This window comes from Euprymna scolopes, chromosome 39 (assembly GCF_053919585.1).
Source record: "Euprymna scolopes isolate OS-2025 chromosome 39, ASM5391958v1, whole genome shotgun sequence".
Taxonomy (NCBI): Eukaryota; Metazoa; Mollusca; class Cephalopoda; order Sepiida; family Sepiolidae; genus Euprymna; species Euprymna scolopes.
Genome location: NC_136520.1, coordinates 29,930,648 through 29,954,952, shown reverse-complemented (window position 1 = coordinate 29,954,952; position 24,305 = coordinate 29,930,648). Strand labels below are relative to the sequence as shown.

The 24,305-nt window shown below is 31.4% G+C and overlaps 1 protein-coding gene across 50 annotated transcripts in view; it reads right to left on the bottom strand.

Moving 5' to 3' along the window:
- The window catches only part of LOC145263687 (SWI/SNF-related matrix-associated actin-dependent regulator of chromatin subfamily D member 1-like), a 273,700-nt gene that overhangs the window by 98,646 nt on the left and 150,749 nt on the right, over window positions 1-24,305 (bottom strand). For 44 of the 50 annotated variants that reach the window (XM_080120590.1, XM_080120583.1, XM_080120574.1 and 41 more), the window contains 3 exons: window positions 23,856-23,915; window positions 4,343-4,375; window positions 773-790 (listed from right to left, as the gene is read on the bottom strand). In XM_080120590.1, coding sequence (XP_079976716.1) covers window positions 773-790; window positions 4,343-4,375; window positions 23,856-23,915 — 111 coding nt within the window. The remainder of the gene's footprint in view (window positions 1-772; window positions 791-4,342; window positions 4,376-23,855; window positions 23,916-24,305) is intronic. The other 6 variants (XM_080120602.1, XM_080120606.1, XM_080120599.1 and 3 more) reach the window with 1 other exon arrangement.

Sequence of the window (24,305 nt, the reverse complement as noted above, 5' to 3'; positions counted from 1 at the left end):
ATAGAGGAAAATTATTTTTGTTTTTGACTTTGCAAAATCCAATTCAGTCTTGCAAAGGGAAAGGAAAAAAAAACAATAATATCAATATTTGGTGCATTTTAGATCAGGAAGCCAGTATCTTCAGAGATAGCACCAGGAAATTTGATAATATTGATAATTCTTCACATATATTTCCTTGAAGATGACTAATAAAATAACTTAAAATGATAAAAATGAAAATCATCATATTTGATTTTCATTTTTCTCCCTCGCACTTTCGACTATCAGAAAACCATAAAAACTTTGGTATTTTACTTATTCCATCAATAAGAAAGTAAATCAGTACTTGTGAAAGTACATAAGCTACTAAAAAAGACTAAAGAGATTCTTGTCAGTATTATGCAACAAAACATGTATAAATGAAGATTTGTTTGTATATATTATAGACATACACGCATACATACACTTAATGAATTACAAAATATAATATTGCACTCATACCAACAAAACCTTCCACACTACTCATGGGACCAGGTGTTTTAAAAGAATTCCAGGCCTTTCATACCTCCCTAGACAATATAACAGAGAAATAAGCATGAAAAAAAAAAAAAGAAAAAAAGAAAAAGAAAGAAAAGAGAAAGAAGGAAAAGAGAAAGAAGGAAAAGAGAAAGAAAAGAGAAAGAAAGAAAAGAAAAAGAAAGAAAAAAGTGTGGAAGGATTAATATATTTTTTTAAATCAAATTTTTAAAAAAGAAAAAGATAGAAATAGATAGAAAAAAGTCTCTTCACTCACGAGTTCTGCGCTGTTTTCCTGTAGAACAGAAAACGCAAAATACAAACAATGTACATTAGATACAAAAGATTAATTTTTAAAGTTAAAAATCAATAAAAAATATAAATTAAAAAAAAGAAAGTTTTTTTGTTTTTTTTAAATAAAAAAAATTTATTATTAAGAATAAAAATAGACAAAAAATATTTAAAAAAAAAAAATATTAAAAGTTAAAATACTAAGGGAATGCAAAAAAAAAGGAGAGAAAAAAGATACGTTTGTCTTTAGCACTGGTTTAAAATAAAAGCTTTAAATGTTTAAGACTTTTTCGGATTTTTCAAAGATATTGTGGAAAAATAAGAAAGGATGGGATGACTAACAGTAGCATAGCAACTGTTGATTGAGGATGTTGCTCTAAACACCAAAGATGTTTTACAATGAGTAGAGGCAAGAAGTGCAGTCAATAACTATAAGCCTTTCTATCCTCACTATTGAAGAGCTTACTTTTCAATTTATGGTGCATGTTCAGAATAAGAATGAAAATCCAAAGTCACAAAATTGACTTTTCATTAAAAACCAATCTTATCTACTCAATTTTCATATCAATTTCAACTAAAAACAACGGTATCTACTTAATTGTCATGTTGCAGTTAGTAACAAAATGCTGCATTATTACATAAGGCATGTACTTTCATGATCCAACGATCTGCCATTATTATTTTTGAAATGTAACTTAGTTTGAAATCTGTTTATTATTTAAGTAGAATTTGAAATTTTCTTTGAAAACTATTTTCATTAATAATTTCCTATTTTATTATTATCATTCATAATTTTTGGATATTTTACTAATTTCGACATGACAATTAAATAGATACCATTTGTTTTAATTGAAATTCAATATTTTATTTTTTATTCTGAACAAGCACCCAATTTTTTTTTACCTAATTTTCTGTTAATTTTGCTAGAGCAAGAAGACTGAAGGAAGATGTTTGTGTGCGTGTGTGTGTGTGTGTGTGTTTTTTTTTTTTTTTTTTTTTTTTTTTTTTACCTTATTTGTTCAGCTTGCTCTATCCTGGTCTGTTCTTTCAATGTGTTTAAATTTTTGACATATTCTGATTTTTTTCAGTAATAGCACAAAATATTTTGTCACATAAGTATTGGTTTTCAGAGCTGACTGCACATTCTGACACACAGACACACGCTGCCATGAGAATTTTATAGCTCTGGTAATAAATGGTGGTAAACATTATTTAAAAATGAAATGTTTTACCATAATTCACATTGCATCTTTTTTCTTTCCTTTTTAATCGAACAATTTTAAAATAATGTCATTTACTAGCAAATTTGGATTATTCGGACTACTATTCTCATCTTCAGTATTATTTTCACAATATTTCGGCCAATGTAAACTCCAACCTTCTTCAGGTGTATATTGTTGAACTCAGGAATCATCAACTGTGAGAATAACACTCAAGATGAGAACAGTAGTTTGTATAAGACAAATCATAAATCCTCATCTAAAAAATTCACAAACATCATTGGCAATTTTTTTGCCCTGTAACAATCAATAAAAGAATAAACATACAATAAAATTAAATTATATTATAGTACGAATGAAGGTAAGCAAATTACATTCTTGTCCAGAAATCCTTGCATATTAAAAACAAAAATAAAGAAAAATCTGCATCATGTACCCATGCCAAAACGAAAATATCATATTTTAAAAAATCATGTAAATTGATCAAGTAGTTTTATTTTTAAATAAGAAAACTAAATTTTATGAGTATTGAGGAGTGACTATCTCACCTACCATTTCGAAAAAAAAAAAAATGTAAAAAAAAAAAAAAAAAAAAAAAAAAAGAGGTAATTCAATAATAATTTAAAACTTGCAAGATTTATGTTGTAATGCCTACAAATTCCCATTATTGCTTAAAAATTAAAAGAACACTTTTTTTTTTGTAATGGGTATCCAAAAGATGTCAGTACTTATGGAGTCAGTCCCAACTACTGACAGAATCCAGAGAACGTCTTGGAAATAGTTGAAGTTTAAAATTTGACAAAAGAAAAATAAAAATAAAATAAAAAAAATGTGAAGGCTTAAGTTAGGGTTTAAAAATTTAGCCCCTCAAAAAAAAAATAAATAAATAAATAAAGTTGAAAGATCTTCCTCAAAAGGAAAAAAAGAGAGGACGATGACTTAATTATAAACTGCTTTGGACATTTCCTGGATTGACCCAGGATTCTCTGTCAACACTCTAAATTGACGCCGTAAGTCCCTAAATTCTCCAAGTGCTCAAATCTTACTAATAGCACGTTTGTTATATGCACATTTTTAAGTAAAAAGTAAATAAATAAATGATTATTCAAAAAAAAAAAGCTTTGTTTTGAAAACTTTGGAGATTTATAAATAAATAAAAATTTCTCAAATACTGGATATTTTTGCTATCAGGTCAAAATATGTCCACTTGGTTGCTGCTCATTCTGAGATGCCTCTTGTATTATCTCATGATTGTTATCTTAATCTTTGGTACATAGTTCTGTTATAAGTTTACATATCTTTAAGATGCAGCTCCATTTTTGAAGCCTCCTTATCGCATATTATATGGACTTTACTGATAATTGCTGTAAAAAGTTTTTGACTTCTAATGGGGGTATGAGACGAATGGATTCGCCAATCATTTTTATAACCAACAGCTGTGCTAAACAACCAATGAAAACATCCCAAAATTATTATAAAAATTGTCGAATTTTGGATTCAATCAGTTCGCCATTTACTACGTCACGGACTGCATTTAATTCTTCACCGCCATCTTGGTTACTGATCTGAACTACGTCGCCATCTTTGTTCAACATAATATCTCAGAACTTAAGAGGTTAACTACGCGACGGACCGCATTTGATTATTGGTCGCCACCTTGGTTACTGATCTTAACTACGCCGCCATCTTTGTTCAACACAATATCTCAGAACTTAACAATTGCCCATATTGGTTCTAGATGGAATCAACAGAACATTATGATGGCATTTTTATTCTTATTGAAACTTGTTTTTATGTTTTAATTGTTAACATATCAATTTCTATGAACACTCAAACATTATATATATATATATATATATATATAAAAGTGAACGTGTGTGTGTGTGTGTGTGTGTGTGTACATTTCCCTAAGCAATAACTCTGTCAATTTTTAGTCTACAGACTCAAAATTTGATATACAGGGTACTAAGATTTGGGAAAATTGATGTGATCGGCTTTCGGCCAGAAATTTCGCTGTTAAGGGGTCAAAATTCAACTATTTGACCTTTGAGAACTCTACCAAACTCCTCTGACAATTTTGGGTCTAAACACTTGAAATTTTAGATATAGGTTCCTTGGACATGGATCTAACTTAATAACTTGATTTGGGCCCAAAACAATAAATTTTAAGGGGGCATAGTAGGGGTCAAAGTTAAAAAAATTACCCCCCCCTTTTTTTTGCTCAGCATACACCTCCAAACACCCGGGAAACGTTGGGCTGAAATGCTAGTATATATATAAAAATTATAAGTCAACACGATTTGACAAATTCATATGAATGATGAAATAAAACTTACCATATTTTTCAGCATCCGGCATCTTCTTTTTTTCTTAAAAAGAAATTTTTTAAAAATCATAAATTATATATATGTTTCAGTTAAATGTAAGTATTCAAACAATTTCTTCAAATTAAATATCATTTGATGTTGACAGTAAAATGTTAATATTAGGCTTTTCATTGGTTTATTGTTGTTGTTGAAAGGGAGATAACTTATTGCAATTTTGGTCATAGTCAAGATTGTTTGCTTTTTTTTCTTTTGACTTCCAGTTTCCATTGCGAAGACTGAACAATGATTACAAGTAAGATATGGTCCCTTCTCATTAATAATTATTTTCGTCTCCGACAATGTAAAAGGCCCCGCCCTCTTTCTTATGTTAAAATGGCTTTCTTGTCCGCCTGGCCATGTTTAATTATCCAGCCAAATGGACAGCAGAAACATGAGGTTGAAAGGTGCAAACAATCTTGACAATACCCTCAATTTTATGGGTGAATTTTGTGACAATAGATGTCAAACAGTTCTCCAATAAACAAAAAAAAAAAAAAAATGTTTTTAAATTCACGATTCCTGGTCCCCGATTTCTTTTGAAACATTTAACAATAATTAACATTAAAAATTAAATTTTTTAATTCTTAAATTATTAACAATGACCAGCTTTTCCATGGTTACACAGTAAGAGGAAAATACGAAATCTGTTTTAAAAAAATGAATATAAAAACAAACATATTTCATTGTTTCTTAATCTTTGTTAAAATATCTCATATTATATATATATATATATATATATATATATATATTCTGAAAATATAAAAAAAATAACTCCAAGATTCATCTTTCTTTTTTTTTTTTTTTTTCAAAATTTTTTTCTTTTTTTTTTTTGGCATTGATGAATTTCTTAGTTAAACAGAATTACTTCCCCTGCATTTTGTCAAGCTCTGTTGAGGGTCAAGAAGATCAAAGTGAAAGTAAAACTGTATCTCTTTCAAGCCTGTTTAATGAATTAGCTTTAGAGCAGGTAGAAGCTGAGTTAAACCTGGAGACTGCAACAACAAGAATCACAATCTAAACTCAAAAGCTTATGCTTCTATTTTATGTTTTAATAACCAAGATGAGGAAAATGTTCCATAACCATTTAAATAATAATAATACCATATGTTAGAAATATTGTGAAATATAGTCTTATGGAATCATTTATGGTTAGATTCAGTTTTTTTTTTTTTTTTTTGTGTCTACTCTTGTGAAATTTTATGATGTGAATGTTAAATATAAAAAAAATATAAAAATAGAAATAAACGATATAAAAATAAAAAAAGAAACAAAAAATTAAAATAATTACAAACAATTTAAAAGAAAATAGAAATAAAATAAATAAAAATTAAAACTATTTTCATTTAAAAAAAAATAATAAAAAATAAAGTGCAAATAAAATTTCAAAAATTAAATAAAAAGTGAAGTTAAAAAAAAAATCATTAAAAGATATATTAAAATCCTTGTTCTTCAAGTTGCATACCAGAATCTGGTCTCCCCATATCCTCTGTTTTTCAAATGCGAAAAGATTTCATCCTAGAAACTGATATTTAGAGGTAAGCGTTGAAGAGTCTCATGATCATACTATCATATCAAGAGTTCTCTTGTCGATAACTCCTTCTCAAGATGACTTTGTGGAATTGACCGGACAACAAGGAGGATGAAAATGTATCTTTCATTAATCCCAAATTCAGGGATGACAACCGCTTCATGTAAACAATATTACAGTCAAAATGGTTACGTTTTTATAAATTCGTTTTTGAAACCTTTTTGAAAATTAATTTTTTTTTGTACTTGTGCACTTTTGCTGCCGTGCTGAAATAATAACGCCATTATTTTGAAAGCCATTCTTAACATGGGGAGGGTGTTTTGTAACTATTCTGTGCTTCCACCTAACAATTTAAAAAAAAAAAAAAAAAAGATATCGTGAAGCTTGAATTTAATCTGAAAAAACTATTTAAAAATAGCGTGGTGGCAAAAATGCACAAGCATCTTTCTTTTTTTTTTTTTTTTTTTTTTTTTTTTTTTTTTTTAAATAATATTGGTAATTTAAGCCAAGAGAAGTAAGTGACACAAAGAGATAATACAAAGGATACAGCGAGCAAAGGGAGATAACTGATTAAAATGTAAAGGAAGGTAACCGATAAAATCACAAACGGAGGTTAAGAGATAAAATTGCGAAGGGAGGTAAGTAATAAAACTAGAAAGGGAGGTAACTAATAAGATGCAAATTTTTAAAAAATTGGGTTGAAAAAAAATGTAATGATGATAAAGTTTATTTTTATTTCATTTATTTTTTTAAATTCAATTAGCCAATTTGTTGATGGTTGATACAAAAGAAATGCAAAAAACAAGAGGGCTGTCTTGTAATGTTTCTGTGACACTGAAAATGTTGATGGAAAATCATGCTAAGAGTATGTCAATCAAATATATATATATATATATATATATATATATATATATATATATATATATATATATATATATATATATATATATATATATAAGGGATGTACTGATAACCAAATTGGCCGATTACCAATTAATTGGCCTTTGATAATCAGCCGATTAATAGGTCTTCTAATGCTGATTTATCAGCAAATTCTGTTGTCATAAATGATACTAATATTAATTATATTGTAAACAAAGGCAAGTTAACTCCATTTTTTGCTTGCCAGTAAAAATTTATCGAAGAGACATGCATCGTCTACACCAGTAACGTTCAACCTTTTTTTATCCCATGGACCAAAAATCCAAGGGGAATGTTCTGAGGACGACTCCATTAAATTACTGAAAAATACATTTTGCGAAATCATTTAAATTTTGCAAAGAAATTATTTTAAAATATTATATTTAATGCGATCTCTGCTCTCGGTGCTTTTAATCAATTCTTTGATAGTCAATAACTAACGTTTTATTTAATCTTAGTGTTCCTTTTTCATTAACATCCAATTTGTTTCTTTCTTTTGTAAGGATGTCAGCAACAGCTGAAAAGCCCGCTTCTACTAGCCAGGTTATCAGAAAGGATAATATGCTGAGCTCAACTAAGTCATAAATTTGTGGATTTGCTGATTTTATTTTAATATATCCAAAAAATCCTTCATCTTGAATTTTTATCAACAACTTTGAATTTTCTTTTACATCAAAAAGTTCTTGAACTACTTTAGGTTCCATGGTATCTTCAAGTTCAAAGTTTGTTAAATCTTGAAACCACAAGAAGTTGTGTTGATGAGTTCCTCATATCTTCTCTCAAAATCTTTCTTCAGTCCTTCCAGATGTTCAGCACATTCTATGACACATTCTGGATTTGAGTTGATGCTATTTAAATCTTTAAATAATGATTGAGCTTGCTTGTCAAGTTGAGTTTTCCAGTATTTCAACATATTTTCAACCTTTAATCTTTTGTGAGCAAATGACAAGGTCAGATTTCCTTCCTTAGAGTTGCAAACTTAGTTCATTTACAAAGTTAAAAATGTCACTGATTTAATTGCATTTTTATTCAGATTATCCCAAATTTTCTGAGCTTTTGTCTTTTAATTGAGTCAACAGATTCAGATTTGAATTTTAAGAAGTCAAGTACAGCTTGCCACATACTAAAAAAATCTATCAAGACTTATCTTTGGCAAGCCACCTATCATCTGTTTGAAGGAGCATTTTTTTAAATTGTTCATCTTCACAAAATTTTTCACATAATCTGTCATTCAAGGAATTTGTTTTTTATAAAATTTATTCCTGATATACCCGCATTAATAGCTTCCTCCATATTGCCACCGATATTTTTTGCTGCCAAATGTTGCCTGTGAATAATGCAGTGTACATGCATAAGATGAGGAGCAACAGTTTTCATTTGTGTTACAAACTTTTTAATCCTGCCTGTCATGGATGCAGCATCATCTGTGCTGATTTGAATCAAATTAGTTAATGGAATATTGTTATTATTCAAATAATTGTTTACTTCTAAAAAGATGTCTCCTCCACTTGTTTTCTCTGACAAACTAAAAAAATAGCATTTGTTCTTTGATGTCATTCTGATATACAAATCTGACATATGAAAGCAACAGTGCTTGATTATGAATTGTTGTTTCATCAATTTGTATGAAAAAAATTTTTGGAAGAATTTCTATTAATTTATCTTGAACATATTCGATCATTTCATCTTGCCTTCTTGTTACTGTTGCTCTTGACAGAGGTATTTTTTCAAGCACTGCTGCACCTTCTTTCAACATAAGTTAGCATAGCAGGTTTAATCAGTTTTTCTCTGTATCCTTATGGTGCACCTACTTTAGCAATTATTTCTGACAATTAGGCTTTAATGTCTTAACCTGATAAGTATTTACTTTTGTGAAGAAATCACAAGTTGAAATTTCAAAAATTCTTCTATGGACCACGTTGAACATCATTGGTCTAGACCATATTATTGAATAACAGACATGATGCGCTGTTAACACAGATTTTAATAACTGCACTGAATTTGAGGCAAATAGATTTAAGCATATGGAAAATTTTCCTCCTTTCTATTCCTATCGAATTAACATGATTATTTTTTTACTTTAAATCACTGTCAAAGAAAATTATTACTTCATCTTTTAATTTTCATGTTGAGGAATTTTACAGTAAATTGTGACAATGTACGAACCAAAATAAAGCATTCTTCATCTTCTTGTTCCTCATTTTTGGACTCTTGCTACCATTAGATATTTTTATTTTTCTGGTTTAGACAATGTATATTTTATTGAGATAAATTATTAATTAGATATCAGACACAAGTAATTTAAATATGTAAAAACACAACAACCCTCAGCCATTATGACAACCAGTTTCTGCTGGAAGTATTTGTATGTCAATCCCAAGAATAAGAATACAGCTGTCTGCAAGTTGTGTCAAACCATCATATCAAAGGGTGGCAAATCAGCAACAACTTTTATAACTAATATGTTAAACAATCTTAGAAATGTTCATTGAAAATAAGCAAAAATGCAGATAAGAAAAAGGAAGCACAATGAATATTCAGGGATAAACATTCCAGGAACAAGTGGCAGCAACTACGAGCCTCCAATGAAACACCAAACTACTATAGAATCAATATTGACCACAAAGAAACTTTGGGATATTAATGATCACAGGTTACAAGAGATCCATTATCTGACAAGAGAAATAATTGCTGTTGATATTCGACCATATTCTGTAACGTCTGACATTGGATTTAAAAGGCTTATTGCAAAACTTTGTTCAAATTACAGCATTCCATCAAAAAATACTTCACTGCAAAATATGTTTTAATATATTTACAAAAGTAAAGCAAAAATTCAATTGTCTCTTTCTGAAATTAGCAGCATTTCATGGACAACAGACATTTGGACAGCTACAACAGATAATTCTCCTTTTCTAAGATTGACAGATCATTGGCTTTCAAAAGACTTTGAACAGTGCAGAGCTGCGCTTAGAGTTGTTCCATTCCTTGGTACACAAACAGGTAAAGAATAAGGGAAGAATTGCACAATGTTCTTAATGAGTCTAAAATCTTCAATAAAATTTTCTTAATCTTGTGGGATTCAGTAGAAATATGGTTGCTGGTGTCAGGGAATGTGGTTTAGAATCACTATCATGTATCATACATTCATTGCAATTCTCAATAAATGACTCATTATTTTCCCAACAGGATGTTAAATTTGGAAAAACAAACACATTCAAGATGTGATCACACTGTGGAATTCAACATATTATATGCTAAAAAGAAATTTAGAACAACGAAAAGCTCTTGTAATATATGCTGTTGAGAATAAGATTCCTACCTTAACAGTTTACCAATGGGGACTTGTTCAAAAAATTGTCCAGTTACTGAGTTCATTTGAAGAAATCACCAAAGATACAAGTCACAGAACTTCAACTATATCAATGATAATACCTATCAGGTTGACAAGAAAATACTTGCAGTTTTTAACTTTTAAATTCGAATGAACATATCTTCACTCCAAAAAAAAATTTATTGATCGAAATATGCACCATCAGTATCATACCACTTTTGCCAACACAAAATAAGTGTATTTATGCCAGTAACGTACAGACCTTGTGTTCTGGTGACGATAAAGTCGCTGAAAGTATTTTTGATATCGCTTAGGTTTTTGAAGCATTTTTCATGTAGAAAGTTGTTGCGATACTTGAAAAAGTGATGTGTGGTAGATGTGAGGTGTGGTAGATAAGGCAGAGTTTCATAGCCCAATTTGTTCAACTTCTGCAAGGTCAGTTTAGCAACATACAGTCAGGCAATTGTTGCGGAGGAAAATTGGGCCCTTTCTGCTGACTAATGCTTGGTGTTGTTGAAGTTTCTGATGCATTTCATCCATTTGTTGACAGCACTTCTCTACCATAATGGTTTTGCCTGCATTCAATAAACTGTAATGGATGAGACCTGTCGCAGACCAACAAACAATCAGAATGATCTTCTTTTTGTGCAACTCTGGCTTTTTGAAGCTTTGTTAGTTAGCATCTAACCACTGAGCTCAGCATCGCCGATTGTTGTAAAGAAAACATTTTTCATCAAAAATCACAACACAGTCATGAAACAGGTCATTCTTGTTGCGTAAAAGAAAGGAAGATGACACTTCATGACGCCATTTCTTTTCGTTGTCGTTCAATTCGTGAAGCATCCATTTATCAAGTTTTTTGTCTTTCCAATCTCTCTTAAGTGGTTGGAAATCGTCATATATATTACATCTAATTCAAAAAACATGTTCTCGAACTGTTGTGCATCGATTGGCTTTAACTAAAGCTCTTGTCAACATTTGATGGCTGACCGCTACGCTCATCATCTTCAAGACTCTCATTGCCGCCACAAAATTTTTTAAACCATTGTGCTGTGATCAGTATTGGTTCCTGGGCCAAATACTTCATTGATATCAAAAGCCGTTTCAGCAGCTTTTCGGCCTAGCTTGAATTGAAATAAGAAAATTGTGCAAATTTTTTTTTTTTCCATTTTGTATTCAACGTTCTGAAAAGAAGACATAACTGTTTTAAAATGATTGTAATTTAAATGATTAGATAGAGCAAAAAAGGCTCTTTAAAATGGTATATAAAGTAAAGGTATTATAATGAAAACTTATTTGAAATCAAAATTAAAGATTCCACAAGAACTTTCTTGTCAAGCTAATATTAGGTTGATGTAAAAATAATGTCGTTTTTGATGTATATATCTATCTGATAAAAACAACATTATTTTTGCACCGACCTCATACAATTTGAGTTTTGAGGTTATTTCTTTCAAAAGCTGTCCAATCTAATTCTAATATTTCTGATATGAGTGAAATCGTTACCATTGTTGAACAATTCAATGAATCAATGGAAACAAGATTTTCATCTTATCTAAATAATAAAAACTTGTGTATGTCTACTTTCCTAGATCCAATATTCAAATTTAAATTTTCAAAGAATGACATGGAAAACCCTAAGAATTGGATTCTACATCTTCTACTGGTGATAATGAAGCAGAATCAGCAGGATACATTTTGTCAAGCTCTGTTGAGGGTCAAGAAGATCAAAGTGAAAGTAAAACTGTATCTCTTTCAAGCCTGTTTAATGAATTAGCTTTAGAGCAGGTAGAAGCTGAGTTAAACCTGGAGACTGCAACAACAAGAATCACAATCTAAACTCAAAAGCTTATGCTTCTATTTTATGTTTTAATAACCAAGATGAGGAAAATGTTCCATAACCATTTAAATAATAATAATACCATATGTTAGAAATATTGTGAAATATAGTCTTATGGAATCATTTATGGTTAGATTCCGTTTTTTGTATTTTTTTTTGTGTCTACTCTTGTGAAATTTTATGATGTGAATGTTAAATATAAAAAAATATAAAAATAGAAATAAAAGATATAAAAATATAAAAAAGAAATAAAAAATTAAAATAATTACAAACAATTTAAAAGAAAATAGAAATAAAATAAATAAAAATTAAAACTATTTTCATTTAAAAAAAATAAAATAAAAAATAAAGTGAAAATAAAATTTCAAAAATTAAATAAAAAGTGAAATAAAAATAAAAAAAGAGGAAATTAAATAAAATAAAAGAAATAAAAAATTTTTATTAAGATTTTTTTTATTATTTCTTTTAAATTAAACACGGCATCTACCTAATTTGGAAGATGACTTACACAAAATGAAAAAAAAATACTATATGTAAATCAGAAATTTCCTTTATCCCAAATTGGCAAAAGGTTATTCAATCATTGCAAATATTAATGAAAAAACTGCAATCAACATAACACACAATTTTTTTTTAAACAATAAATGTTTAAATAATTACTTACTGCTTAAAGATATATATATATATATATATATATATAACACACACACACACACGAGGACATTGTATGCAATGAAACATTCTATTTAACAAGAAGTTCTGTTTTCACACACATGCATGCATACATAGATACACTGGAAGAAGAAGGAGAAGAAACTGGAATCTTAGGGAGATATCAATCATACCAGTTATTATAGGTGCTACAAGGCTTATGAAGAAGAACCTGAAGTCCTACCTAACTAATATTCCTGGTGAACCGAGTGCAAAAGAGATCCAGACAATTGCAGTTAAGGGAACAACGGGGATACTAAAAAGAGCTCTTGGTTGGTTTCAAGAGCTGGGCAATGTTGGTAGCTGGTTTGGCTGTCCTATACCCAGCATTACAATTTTCAAAGGAAGAAAATTAAAATAACTAACTAAATAAATAAAAACACACTCATACTGATGCTGACTTAAATAGAGTGGAGAAAGGAAGAAGATAACGAAATATCAAAGTCTTGTGTACAACATGAACAGAATATTAAGAAGATCTCCATCATTCCATTAATTATAGGAGCAACTGGAATCATGAAAATAATTACAAAAAAACTATCTCCAAATATACCCGGTGAACCAAGTACAAAAGAGATACAAACAATTGCACTTAAAGGGATAGTTAGAATCTTTAAAAATCTCTTCGTTAGAGTCTCTGAAATAGCGGTTGAAAGTTTGGCATTGCATAGGATACCCTAATTCCAGCATAAAGAAAAAATAAGAAAATTGAAAAAAAAAAAAAAAGAAAATATTTATCCTGTAAACAACATTTAGATTGAAATATCAGAGAAAAATACAGATCCTTTCTAATAGTTAGGAAAGGCTTTAACCACTCAGCCACCTGACGTCTAAAAACTAAATAGCATAGACATAAACATCAAATAACAAATTTGAGTCGGTAGTCAGTATAAACGGTTTCAACATCATTCTAGTCACTTGGTTCTCTGGTGCAGATTCAAATCCAGTTGCATTATTCTCTGTTGGTTTTCAAACTGCATGTTATTGACAAAAATAAATATAAAGCTATTTACACAGAGATAGACACCCACCTCCTCAAATTCAACTCTGCCTCACTGCAGGTTGGTTGGTTGGTTGTTTTTGTTTTACGGCATATCAATCCTTTTTAGGTTATTTAATGCCAAATCCAGTTATTTTGAAGAAAAAGTTTTAATAGAATATATTTGTTTTGTTTTTTTTTAAGTCGGTTTCTATTTGACCCATAGTTGGGACTCTAACAGGTACTACCACTCCGGGTCAGAATGAACCTGGGAGCAATAGCAATTAAGGAGTGGTTCCACACTCCCCAAAGCCCACAAGTTGGGACCTCATCATCGGATATAGGTTAAGGTCATATTCAGGACCCTCACTGTGGGAGTCTGGTTGATAAGGTGATAGTGTCAGAAATAATAGAACTCTAGTGAAAATCCAGGTGGAGTCAGCATCAGGATTCCTTGCACTCTGATGTTTTTTTTTTTTACTTCAATAAGTTCTCAAAAATCAATGGGCCCCTTTTTTTTTCAAAACTAAAACTTGATTTCTATATTAGATACATAGATATCCAAGTGTCCAACTAACATTCTCCTTTACCTCTCAAATATTCAGCAAAGAAATGCAGAACATTAATTTTCCTCTCATTAATTGACCAGTTAACTATGTTATAGTTTATCTTTCTTGTGGTCTCTTGGTCTTACCAGATTCCAGTACAAAACTTTATCTACTCTATATTATGGAATATCTCAATATTCCATAAGAATCTTTCACTCTTTCACTTAGTGATACAAGCACCAAAATTGGCACAAATGATGTTCAAAACATACATTTTAAGAAAAGAATGTTAGCCATCAGAAAATTCAAGATGGCTGCCAGTTTTCAAGATGGCTGCAGAAGCAAACCTGACAAATTTCAATTGTGGTGCTTGTATCACCAAGTGAAAGATTGTTTCAGCGATCTGCCCCACTACTAGTAGTGGAGTATCCAGCTAAGCGGTGTTACTTAAGGTAACATCACTAGAGTGTGCACGATTCCTTGTATGAGCCAGTGTATTGCAGTGTTGAGGAGGATCTTATTTAGGCTTCGAATACCATGCTATTTGAAATATTTGGTCAGGATTTGTAGAATGAAGTATCTTCAGATCTTAACAAATGTTTCTACAGAGACACTAAAAAGATACTTGAGAATGATACTAGTCGGTAATCCAAACTATCTCTGTGTGTGACAAGTAAAGAAATGTCAAGCGCAGAACTAAAAATCTATGGAGTTAAAGTGATGTTGATTCTGTGCCATTCCTTTGCATATTCTGAGACAAACCTTACCCGACTTTGCATGCAACGATTGAAACTTGGTGTTCTCTGTGTGAGAACACAGAGAACAGGTTACCGAACAACTGCGACCAATGAGGAGGATTTTATGCAGACCAGATAATTCTGAGGCGCAATCTTTATGAGCTCTATGCAGAAGTCCAACATGCTTAACAACAACAATATATGAAAGTCAAACTTCCTGTTAAATACAATATATTTACTTTCAGAACGTTTCATTATACAAAACACAGACACACTATATATATATATATATATATATATACACACATACACACACCTCAAAGTATGTTTAAGCAGAAAATCTTCCTTTAGCAGAGATGTGAGTGGCCTATAGCAAAAAAAAAAAAAGAAAAGAAAAAAAAGAAAAGAAAAAAAAGAAAAGAAAAAAAAAGAAAAGAAAAAAAAAGAAAAGAAAAAATGGTGAGGTCATGCACCCCACCCTTCCAATCCCTACCTGCAGATAGAGCCAAATTACAAAAATAGGACATAAAAGCTCTAATGATTTAGCAGAACTCAATCTTTGTTTAACAAAAAAGAAAAAAAAAGCAGGTTCTTATTCAGAATTAAACAAAAAAGAAAAAAAAAAAATATAGGAAAATCTTTATGATGTACGTATCCATCACAGAATGAAAATGTCATATTCCAAAAACTATGTAAATTGATCAAGTATTTTATTTTTATATAAAAAATTCTTTTTTTACTATTTTTAACAATTAATAGTATACCGTGGTTATTACAAGGCTTGTTTTAAAATCTTTATAGTTCAAATTGAGTTGTCTCCCTTATAATCTTGTTAGTTCGAATTGAGTTGTCTCGGGATCAAAACATCATTCTTGCTTCCTCACAAAATTGGATTTTCTTAGTAAAAAAAAAAATGTACTTGATCAATTAACGTAATTTTTGGAATATGACATTTTTGTTCCATGATAGATACATACATCATAAAGATTTTTCTGTATTTTTGTTGTCTTTTTTATCGTTTTTTTTTTTTTTTTTTTTTTTTTTTTAATTAGGTTGAATTCTGGACTTGCACCAAAAAGCCTTTTCTGAATTCAAAGAGAAAGCAAAATTGTATTTTTTTTTTCTTATTTATAAAGAAGCAGAATTCCAGTAGAAAGCAGAGATCTCACATCCTTGCCTTAGGCATGTTTTGTTGAATAAGGCCGACAAGCACCTCTATAATCTTTTTTGCTGTTTTTCAGTGGCTTTTTATATGTTCCCACAAAGACAATTTTTTTACTTCATACAATTATAAAACTTACCTAGAATAACTAGAACACATTTTAACCACTCTTCCATGGAGGCAGACGGCTATGAACTAATACAGAGACAGATACGAACTATAGAAATAGAAATTTTCAATGTTAGAAATATTTTTATTTGTCCAAGGGCTTTCAGCTATGTCTTTGGTTTGGTTAAGTTGTTTTGTTTTATAGTATAACATTTTCAGATTATTTAATGACCCCCATACAGTAAATTGGAGAAAAAAGTTTTATACTTAAGTTCTTTATATTTTTAAATGCTTAAATTCATGTTTGGTTTGATTGTTTTGTAGAGGAAAATTGTTGTTTTTGTTTTTTTGTTTTGCAAAACATGATTGAGCTCTGCAAAGAGAAAGGAAAAATGTTTGGTATATTTTACGTCAGGAAGCCAGTAACACTAGATCAGCTATATCGTTATCCATTTTCAAGAAATTATGTTAATAATCAACATAATAATACGCGATGACAATTTCATTATTTTACGTATATTATCACCCACCACTCTCTTTCTTCGAAACCTAGTAGGTGATGTTCTTTTCTCTTCCCTGTAATCTCTTTCACACAGAAGAGACATTGTGAGCCTGTCTCTGCTCTATCATTATTTTCATGGAAAGTGCTCGTCTGAGCTCCAATCTATGACCACCCTCTTGCCAAAACAAAAAAAAACCAACGGCTAGCTACAACCACTATCAACAATTTCTCCCACTCTGTAAATGTGCCTAAACCTAACACAGATTCCATGAACAAAGCTTCTTTTCTAGAACTGCCTGTGGAACACTGTTCCATTGGTTTGCTTACTAGCTGATTATAATATGGTAGCATTGAAGTCCAATGTAAACAAGTTCTAGTTGAGCCATCACCTTAAATAATCCAAATTCTACCCAATCTACACCATTAATGATTACTACACTACCACCTTATATTCTTTAACCCTTATTCTCGAGTGGCTTTTAATGACTCCCTAGTTAAAAAAAAAAAAAAAAGATTGAATAGCCTGAATACCGAAGATGCAATACAAAAAAGTAATATTTAAAATTTCATCCAATGTTGCTATTGTGTCCAACATGAAATTAGCTAAAATACACTTCCATAGTCTTCAGGCTAGAATGCTACAGTAATATTATGAGGTTTGCATACACAATGACGGTTCATAGATTAGAACTAGGTTACAAATTACTATAATGATTTTGGAAATAAAACTCACATAATCAAATATATTTTGAAACTACATTTACCAGAATATTAGACAAGTATGTTTCAATTTGATAAAATATGCAATAATATTATGGGGGTCTGCGTTCATGATGGCCATTGAAAATATTAAATATTTTTAAGGATGGCAGCAATATACAAGAGGCGAAAGATACAACTGTAAAATATTTCCACAGATGATACTAGTGATAAATCTCATCAGTATGGCCTGTATTAAAGAATTCAGGTGATCGCTCATCCCCCTCTCAGTACAGGCCAATAAGTCTCCTGTGCGTCATGAGTAAGTTGCTGGAATCTTTGTTAAATAGAGAAGTAATCAACCATCTCAGCAAAAATAATCTTCTTAGTGACACACAATATGGTTTCCGTTCTGCTAGATCTACAGCAGATGTGCTTACAGTCATATCTCATAGGATTAATGAATCTCTTGACGGAGGCAACCTTTCTAGGGCAATTGCTCTTGACTAAGGCCTTTGATAGGGTATGGCATAAAGGTTTACTTCACAAGATCTCTAACTATGGTATAGCTGGAAATGTCTTCTCAATTATTAAATCATTTCTTTCTGACAGGTTCATAAGAGTAGTAGTTGATGGGCAAAAATCAGAAGTTCACAGTATTAATGCTGGAGTCCCTCAGGGGTCCATCCTGGGCCCAACTCTTTTCCTGATCTACATTAATGATCTTCCACATTACATCCTTATATCATTTGTAGACATTTATGGTAGCACATCTAAGATAGTAAACGACCAAGTTCTCTCAGATTCTCTCTCCTCTGATCTTGAGCATGTGGTAAATGAGGAAAGGAGTGGCTGATTACTTTTAATGCATCTAAAACCAAGCTTCTCTCTTTACATCATCAACGTTTTGATCCCCATCTGGCATCAGTTGAAATGAATGGCTCTCGTCTTGAGGAGGCCTCAAGTTTTAACAAGCTTCTGGGCTTGACCTTTACTCCTGGAACACGTACATCAAATCTGTTGCCAAGGTCGCTGGAAAAATGGTGGGATCCTTCTATCGATCCAGTAGATATCCCACTGCTGATGCAATTCTCTATTTATATAAGAGCCAGGTACATCCAAGGATGGAATACTGTTGCCACATCTGGGCAGGAGCTGCTAGAAAGGACTTGTCCTGCCTTGATAGAATTCGTAGCCTCGTAGGAGATATCCTTTTCTCTTCCCTGCAATCACTGTCTCACAGAAGAGATGTAGCGAGTTTGTCTCTGCTGTATTGTTATTTTCATGGAAAGTGTTTGACTGGTCCCCCCTCGCCAAACTTTCACAAGAAACACTCATCTAGCTGAAAACACTATCAATAATTTCCCCCACTCGTTATCTGTGCCTAAACCTAAATGTAGATTCCATGAACAAAGCTTCTTTCTTAGAACTGCACGCCTGTGGAATTGTCTTCCGTTTTCCTGCTTTCCAGCTGACTACAATATGGTTGCCTTGATGAGCCGTCCTACTTGTTAACAAATGTACCGAATTTCCATTACTAGCGATTACTATATTGTCCAATTTCTACTGTACACTCTTTAACCCTTATCCTCGAGTGGCCTCTTGGCCTTGATAAGTGGTGATGCCCATGTAAAAAAAAAAACAAAAAAACTTCTACATAATATAGGATGTTTTTGGAGGCAGCAAACTTGAAATTGACAACTACATTTCTTTGAGTGCAGATTTGGCAACTATCAGATTTTTTTAGTTCAGCTTGGTTTAGCAATTCATCATGAAGAGACTGATGCTTAAGAAGTATTTGCAAATGATATCGATACAATCAATTTACTAATAAAAACATTTGATGAACAAGTAATTTCTCAAAATGGATCTGTCAACTGGCCACCTCATTTGTGCGATTTAACCCGATTAGATTATTTTCTTTGGGGATATGTAAAGTCTCACGTCTACACTGATAAACCAGACACAATAAACCACTTGGAAGATAATATTTGACACATTACTACAGAAATACAGCTAAATTTAATGTATAGAGTTTGTGAAAATTGCACCGCTAGATTACGCCATATATTTGCAAGTCACGAGACCATATACTGGGAATTGTATTTAAATTATGTCTAAAATTAATCTTTGGATAAAAACACATATTTGTATCATAAAAATATTTTTCCTGTGATATATATTTTAATTTAAAGTTTGCTATCTTTAAAAAAAAAACACACATTTTACAATAATAAGGATGATATTAATGAGGATAATTAAGTTAAGGGATATTATTTTTAGTTTTGCAAGAAGAATATCTTGAAAAATGTCACAGTTTTATGAATTTTCAAACGAAATTAAAATAAATAAAAGTAGTTGTTGTGACCTAACAGGTAAGTCTAGTTATCATATAATAACGCTATCTCTGCGGTCACCTGAAGGATATGTCCTATTGTCGTTTTAGTCACAACAGAAGAAAAGCAGCATTTTTTATCTGTGTTTCCAATTCCTAGAACAGCCTGTTAAAGGCGGTCACAATGAGACCTAATATATCCATGTTTAAAGTCGCCTTGGACAAACATTCAAATGGTATATAGATGCAATATTTTGTTATTTTTAATTACTTGTTGCACTTTTTGTCAATAAAATTGATTGAAGAAAAAATGTCAGGACTTGTGTGAACATGAGAAAAGAATTGAAAAAATAAAGAAAAGATTTAAGATTTTCTTGGTGGTCGTATTCATCGAAACATTTACGATGTATGTGGGTAGCAAATATCCACTTCAATAAACGTTGTTAAAAGAACAATAGACCTATAATGATCACAGCATATTTTTTTCCATCAATTTGTTCAAAACTCAAACAGTTTTTTGCTAGATTCTTGAAACAAAAAAAAAAAATATATATATATGTTTTTTTTTTAATTTTATCTTAATCTTTCAACTTGCATAAATCATCATCAGGAATATATATATAATGACATCTTCATTGACCATGTCTCATAATCTGTCAATCTTCCTCTGCAGTTCTGATACAACTAAACCCGAAATCTTGTCACAATGTCTATAATGGTTTTGGCATACAACTACTTACCTAGAAAAAGAATATGCAATGTACTCCTGCTTGGGTGGTGCAAACATATCAGTGGAGAGTCGAGGGTTTGGACAACATCAAGTAGGAGTTACCGGAGCTTTTGGGTCCATAAATGATTGGCCTTTGGTGGATCATGATTGGCTAGCCATATCATGGAACTTAGCTCAGAATCGCAGTACATGGGTCATCATGTTTTAGGAGGTATTGCAGGCTAGGCAGATGCTCATTCAACCTGACCAGGATGAATGCCATTGCAACAACAATATATTATATTTTGAAAGAAGATTTGTATGATTTTGAAGGTTTAGATGATTTATTTATTTTGTTCATCATATTTAGTTTAACATCCGTTTTACTATCCAACTAGCAAAGGTACCCAACATTGCCCAGGTGTGTGTGGAGGCTGTGTAGTAAGGAATCCCCGGGAGTGGTGGGAGGATTAAAAAAAGTGGTAGTAGCATGGAGGGGGGGGTCAAAACAACAGTAGGCAGTTTGGGTGGAGAAAGGTGTTTAAAAAAAAAAAAAAAAAAAAAAAAAGTGGTGGTAGGCAGGCAGGCTCGAACCGATAATGCGAAGGAGGAAAATAAAAGTAACATTTTAGCCATGGAAGTTGAGAGCGTTGAAATTAAGCGTAGTCAATCCAACGGAGATAATGGCTTGCGAAAATGTCGAAGAAAAGCAACCCTTCCTTGCAAAAAATGGTTAAGTTTAGGGTGAAGGAATGAATATTTTTGGCCAACTTTTCGATATTTGTTGTCCGAAGGATCGAGCTTTAAATGGATACCTAACTCGTAAGGATCCGTTGCGTATGTCGAAAGTTTTTGGCAGACATACACACATATTTTGTCTTTCATATAACAGATAATCAAAGTTTATCCGCTTTTTGTTCATATCATCCTCCTTTGTTAAAAACTATAGACCTTTGCAGACTGCAAATCTTTGATCATTTCTATTGCATTCTCCAATTTAGTGGGCAACAGCTTGCCTTTAGTGAAACAGACTGTGTGCAGTGTCAAATACCCACCTTTCAGAAAAATTTTTTTGAGAGGTCCTTGCAGTTTGACTACATTCGTTAAGCGAATTTATCAAAAAAGTATTAATCTTGCTCTACTTTGGGGTTGCAAGTAGCCAATTCAAAACATGGTTCCGAACGATGAAACAGGATACAGAACTGCATTATCAATCCGTGAATTTACAGTGTTTGGTGATGGTATCAAAATTGGATATCACTTGTCTTAATGTTGGTAATGGACTATTGTGCTTGGTTGACTATCATTCAGAATTCAGTAAATTCAATGGAAAGAGCCGACTCAACTAACCCAAGTTAAATATCATTACAATCATCATCATCAGTTTAAAGACCAATGTGTATTTATTTGTATATTTTTATATAAATATGTATCCATCCTGTCACACAAAAATTAGTGAGTAAAAAATGTGACATTTTCTAGCCTCTAGATGAAACCATTTAAAGTGGTAAGGGGAAGCAAGAAAGCAAATAGCTTTATAATATCTTTAATTTACTTTACACAAATTTTTATTAAACTTGAATGTATTCATCATCATATTCGACTTAATGTCCATTTGGCATGTACTGAACAGCTTTTAGAAATTGACTTCTTTGGAAGTCATTTCTGTAATTGAGGCAAGATTTTTACAGGTTGCATGCTCTTTCTGGCGCCAACTCAATGAGCTGATGGAGACAGGTGCTTTTTTTTTATAGACACCATTATATATATATATATATATATATATATATATATATATATATATATATAGAGAGAGAGAGAGAGAGAGAGAGAGATATAAAAATTCAGGTTTGAGATGTTCAAAAGTAGGGACTAATGAATATGAGGTTGTTAGATAGTGTTCGATAACAAGAGCAAAATATTTTTTTATTATTTTTTTGAGGTTAAACAGTTACATATGGTTGCTACAAACAGCCATCTGTTTCAGTTAATGAGACTTCATCAGGCGACTCTGAACTATACGGCATCAAAGAAAGTTTGAATGGTTCAGGGTCGCCTGACGAAGTCTCATTGACTGAAACAGATGTCTGTTTCTAGCGACTATATGTAACTGTTTACCCTCGAATAAATAATTATATATATTTGATCTGTGTTGGTTAATTGAAATTCTTGTGTGCAGGGCGTTTGCTCAGTTGGTAGAGTGCTTGCCTTGCATGCAAGAGGCTCGGGTTTCGAATCCTGAGTTCGGATGTGTCTAACTGATGAGCCCAAATGATGGCGAAACTCGAGTCTTGGACTTCCGGTTCTTTGACTGTCATGGCTCTTGTGGGCTGCGACGTTGTTTGGCTGTGGAATTTATTATATATATATATATATGTATGTATGTATTAGTGGGAGGGAGGAGCCGACTATGGCCAGGCATAAAATATGCTTAAATATGATATTTTAATTTGTCTAAATTTCATACAAATTATTATAGACTCGCGATTTCAAAAATTAAAAAAAAGTATTTACGTGCCATCAGCTAGAATCGAAACCGAAGCTGTAGCATTCAAAGCTGGTAACATTACAACTGTACCAATGTGACATGTATATAAAGTGATTAAAAATTGAAAAAAAACTAAGATGAATGTACAAAATGTTTAATGATTTTTTTCAATTTTGACCCCTTAGAACTATTTTAACTGGCATAAAAAACAGCCTGTAAAAAAATCCAATCATTTGAGACCCATAGTGCTGCTCTGTGACTTTTAGTTTCGGAGGAGATAGAGTTTGAAAATATGGAGACAGACATATAGCCGTTTATATATATACACACACATAATTTTATTTTGTTTAGAGCCCATTTTACATGCTAGCATGTGTTGGGTGACTTTTAGAAATTGACTCTCAAATTTATTTCTTGTAAGATTTCTTTTGAAGCCATTTTCCTTAACTGAGGCAAGATTTTTAAAGGCCAGATCCTCTTCCAGGTACCAACCCAGTGTGCTGATGGGGACCAGTGTTTTTATTGAGATACCATCTCTAGGCAATTGCCCACCAACAGATAAAGAGCGCTTCACCCGCCTGAAATTCAGATCAAATCAACCCACACAAAATATAATATATCCTGATGATGATCGATGTAAATCAAAAACTTAGATAAAGAATTAAAACAAAAAAGTAATGCACAAATAATTTTCGTGAAGAAAACTTAGATCTCTGAAAAAAACAAAAACAAAAAAAAAAAAAAAAAAAAAAAAACTGATGGAAAAATCCAATTGTCATGAAGTGTCCATTTCTTTTGACAGCGTTTTTTTAAACATATGTATGGATGGACAGATGGTAACAATTTTAGCATACAAGCAAATAGAAGTAGAATGCAACTTACTTGTAGTTTTGGTAGACGTGGAAGAGGAGGAGGAGGAGGAGGAGCTAGTATTATTATTGGCTAATGGAGGAGAAAAAAAAAGATAAAAAACATTTATAGAATTGTATCAATGGAGAAAAACGAATCAATGTAAATTTAAGAAAAAAAATACGGATGCACATATTGGTAACATTTATTACAATTTTATTATTGTTTTGAAAATTTTTTTTTTTTTAGATGAGGATAGATGATTTGCATTATTCAGATTATTGTTCTCATCTTCGATGTTATTCTCACTGCGTTTTGGTCGATGTAACCTCCAACCTATTTTCAAGTGTCTTGTTAAACTTAGGAATCTGCACAAAGTTTTGAAAGAATCATTTATTTAATCCAGCAATGCATATAAGTGCTAAATTATAATCAGTTTTTAGTGACAGTCTTCTGGAGGTTGAAGGTTCAATCCTTAATACA